This window comes from Pteropus vampyrus, unplaced genomic scaffold (assembly GCF_000151845.1).
Source record: "Pteropus vampyrus isolate Shadow unplaced genomic scaffold, Pvam_2.0 Scaffold197, whole genome shotgun sequence".
NCBI lineage: Eukaryota > Metazoa > Chordata > Mammalia > Chiroptera > Pteropodidae > Pteropus > Pteropus vampyrus.
The window spans coordinates 2,988,620-2,992,833 of record NW_011888978.1 but is presented as its reverse complement, the minus strand read 5'-3'; the positions used below and the strand labels follow the sequence as shown (position 1 = coordinate 2,992,833).

The following is a 4,214-nucleotide window of genomic DNA, read 5'->3' as shown; positions in this document are numbered from 1 at the left end:
CAACATCAGGGACTTTCCAAAAGTCTTCCAATAATCGTGAACTCAGGTGTGTTGAAAGGGGCTTGTTATGAATATCAAAAGACACCCTTGTTACTCTCATCACTTAGGAAACTCCAGGGATTTAGAATCTCTGTGCCAGAATCTAGGTCAAAGGCCAAATATATATATATTTATGCATCACAATATCATATCTGTCTTGTGTATTCCCTGCCTTAGCCTCGTGGTCTATTTTTTCTCCAAGGAGTGTTGGTTCCCATTAGTAGAAAATAGTATGAAAAATCAAGTTCTGGGTGCTAGGTGTGCTCATTGGTAATGGGGTGTTAATTGTCAAAGCAGATGGAGCTACATGTATGCATGTACAGACATTCATCTATCTATCCAACCATCCATCATGTGTGTGTGTTCCATCTATCTACACATAGTAAAAACCAGGAGTTCACATGGTTTTACTCTCTCCTTTCTCCTTTCTGTACTTTTTTTGTAAACCTCTCATCATACTTAGTAAAATATCTTATTTACTCAACAACTTGTTAAGCGATTCTTGTCATTATTCACTTTGATATTCAAATTGTCCCACAGTTGGTCAGTGGAGCCACTTCGATCTAGCTCCTATGACCTTTTGCTGAGTCAAAACCATCAGGTTTTGACTGTGTTCGTACTTTGTAGCAGAGGGTGGTCCAGATTCACCTTGCACTAGTTCTATTCCAGCCCTGGAACCAGCTGTTTCCCAAGTTCACGTTAGTGGGGATTGTCATCTAAAACTGGGTTGTGAGCCATAGATGAACTCATTGCTTCTGAGACGACAGTACTTTTAGATCTTTTTAGAACTAGAAAATTTACACAAAAATATATGTAATACACAAATTAACTGATAACTTTAATTTGAACATGTTTCTCCCTTCTTTCCCTATTCTGGTTTTTCCCCTCTTCTGCAGTGGACACCCTGGCTCTTGGCAACATCTATGTATTTTTACTCATTTGCTCAATCCTATCATACACTCAGACGAGCTTGAAACTGCCTCTTATTTTATTTTATTTTTTTAAAGAAAATCATATCCATACATGTACACACACATCTACACAGGCCAAGTCCCTTTCTCTGTCCTCCTTCTGCTGTGCTGAGACTGTGGTCTTTGCTGACACTTTGGAGGTGCTTTCTCCACCCTAGACCAGCCCTGCGGCCACAAGAGTGCCTTACCACAGACCCAAGGCGGAGTCTGAGGCTCATAGGGCTGTTCTCAGGTGACACCGTCGTTCTCTTCAAGGACGCATGTTCCTCTAACGCGACGGCAATGAGCAGAGGGTGAGCGGATCTGGGTGTTCGCTGACATCGGGGGCTCTGGGCCTGAAGTACGCACAGAGCGGCCCCGAGAAGGTGTCGGTGAAGGTGAAGATGTGGGAACCGTCGGATACGTTGAAGAAGGCCAGCTTCCCGGCCTCGTAGTCCAGGAAGATGCCCACGCGCCGGGGCGGCACGCGTAGGGTGAGCGCCACGCGCCGCGGCTCCAGGACAAAGTACTCACAGCCGTTCCACAGCCCCATCACCCAATAGCCGGCGGCCGGGCTCAAGCGCGCCTGCCCTGTGCGCACCACCGCCGCCAGGCAGGCGCCCAGGAACCAGCGGCTGCGCCGGCCCACATCCACCTCCCAGTAGTGGCGGCCAGCCAGGAAGCGCTCGCGGCTCAGCACGCACTTCTGCTCGGTAAACCGCTGTGGGTCGCTGGGCACTGCTGAAACTGATGCCCACCAACGGGAGGACACGCTCTTGCCATCCTGGGAGACCTCCAGGCTGGGGTGCGCCGAGGCTGGATCTAGGGTCACGTCCACTGCGCAGAGGCACTGAGTTAGTGCCCTTGGGGACAATTCTGGGCCCCGCCTAGCTCCTCCCCCATAGGCAAACCTCTAGATCTTCCCAGCCTCACCCCATGACTGAAGTGGTGTGTGAGTCATTCCCCGGCATTTGAATGGGATAAGAGGAATCTTATTTCCTTCCTGACCTGGAAGGTTCATGAATTCTCTACCAGTGCCATGGAGAGCAGAGGTAGCAAACAAAGTAGGCTTCTGGGCGTGGAGGCCAGCTCCCTACCCTCAAGTCCTGGTCAAGGAGAAGGAGCCCAGGGCCAGTGGTAGTCCCGCTGGTTTCACCACCAGTGTGACCTGGAGAGCATCACTGAACTGTCTCTGGGCCTTGGTTTTATAACAATTTTAGGATTTTAAAACTAAAATAATCTAGTCTAATGCCTTGTATTCCAGGCCCCCAGCCCCCAAAACACACATTTGATGGATGGGAACTCAGAAGACCCCTTCTGTCAGAGGATCTGAGAGGTTTCTTGCAAACTCTATTCGTTCCTGTAAACAGCATTCCTGCCAGATGGAAAGACCAAGTAAAACCCAGAAAGCTATCTGCTTGCAGGAGTGTGTGCACATGTGAGTCAATCACATGTGTGCATGCAAACATGTATGTGTGCATGCGTGCATATGCAAGAGTACGTGTCGTGTGTGAAGGCTCATACTGGGCTTTTGGACAGACTCTTCCTCTAATCTCAGGTCTTTCCACCTCCCTCTGTTTAAGATCCAGCTAACCCAAGGCTGAGTTCCTTGGCTCCAGTTACCTGCATACTGTTGGGCTGCTCTCCACTCTGAAACCAAACACAGAGAGAAAAGAGGCCGAGAGAGCTGAATCAGTAACTCGGAAACATTGAGGAAGGCTCAAGCTATACAAGGGACATGATCAAACTGAATGATCCTGTTTCCACCATGACAGCTGGTTTGGGTCTAGACTAGCCTGAGTCCACCACCTTATTTTCCCTGGGATTTGAGATCAAGTTAGGAGCTGGTGTCAGTGCTGGGTTACACAAAAGCTGCATGCAGGCTGAGGTTGCGCTGGGAACAGTAAGAAAACAGAGCATGTGAGCAAAGAGAACCAATACAAGTGGCATGGGTGCCCTGAAGTATGGAGATAAAGCCTCAGTCTCTGACTGACAGGCTTTATCAGTTGAGGCTGGTTCCTGTCCTAACATGTCCTCTAGACACCCTGTCTTGCCTCCTTTCTTAACGTGAGTCATTCTGAGTGGATTTTTGCTTCATTTCATCTTGTTCTGTTTTCTTATAACAGAGATCATTAGGTCACAAAATAGTGAAAGCAAAAGAAGACATTTTCAGAATTCCATAATTTACAGAACGGCTGTTCAGCTCTGGTTTTCTATGAGAATAACAAGCAGAATTTTAAAAACATAGCTCTTGCGTGGGATAACTCAATTTTATAAAGAAGTTGATTCTTCCTAAATTTATCTATAAATTCAAAGCACTCCTATGCAAACAACTTTTGGATATTTTTAAAGGAACTTCATAAATTTATTCTAAAATTTATATTTTAAAAAGGTTCATTAAGGGAGGTGGGGGGGAAATGGTGTAGATGAAAGAGGCTTTATTCATCCTTCTTGCTACCAGACAGAGTTGTGACAGAAACACAGAGCAAACAGCAAGCAAACTCGCCTGGATGAACAAACTCTAGATGAGCAAACTCTAGATGAACAGAAGCACTACAACTAGGGAGAGAAATGAATATATTATTGTATGCAGACTATAATTAAAGAAAACTCATTGAATTGTACAATGTAAATACGAGCAACTAATTGTCTATTATATTTCAATAAAGCCGGGGGTGGGGGGGGCGGAAATAGGTAATTCCTCATCTTCCATAGAAGGAAGTAAGTAAATAATGTTTAAAATTTAAAAATCAAGAAATAACAATATAAGCACATTGTACGTAAAATGGATATAAACAGCAAAAGAAACAGCTAAAACAATTGAAAGTGGTTACCACAAGGAAACAGGAATAGGAGTTGGGAAAGGGTGGGTTAGAGGACTGCTTTTTGTCATGTTGCCATTTAAACAATGTGCATGTATTACTATGATCAAAATTAAAATTAATTTAAAATGCAAAAAAAAAATCCCTTAACTTTAAAAAGGAAGTAGAAATGGAGAACTTGTACTTTCAAGTACTGTAAAAGCTATAGCTTTTAGAAACAATGACATAATAGGTGGCCGAAAGACCTATCTAGACGTGGGAACCAAATATGCTCTAAAGATGACACCCACATCAATGGGAAAATCACAGATGCTGTTGTAGATGGCACTGGGAAAATCAACTCTATGGAGAAAAATTACTGAATTCTACTTAACACCACATACAGGGGTGAATTTCAAACAGA

General features: G+C 44.7%; 1 protein-coding gene across 1 annotated transcript in view; it reads right to left on the bottom strand.

Annotated features, from left to right (window-relative positions):
• Positions 1-1,075: 1,075 nt before the first annotated feature.
• BTNL9 (butyrophilin like 9) overlaps positions 1,076-4,214 on the bottom strand; it is a 17,764-nt gene continuing 14,625 nt past the window's right edge. The window contains exons 10-11 of the mRNA XM_011372025.1: positions 2,613-2,639; positions 1,076-1,826 (exon numbers count right to left, since the gene is read on the bottom strand). Of these exons, the coding sequence (XP_011370327.1) occupies positions 1,279-1,826; positions 2,613-2,639 (575 nt within the window). The 3' untranslated portion in view covers positions 1,076-1,278. The remainder of the gene's footprint in view (positions 1,827-2,612; positions 2,640-4,214) is intronic.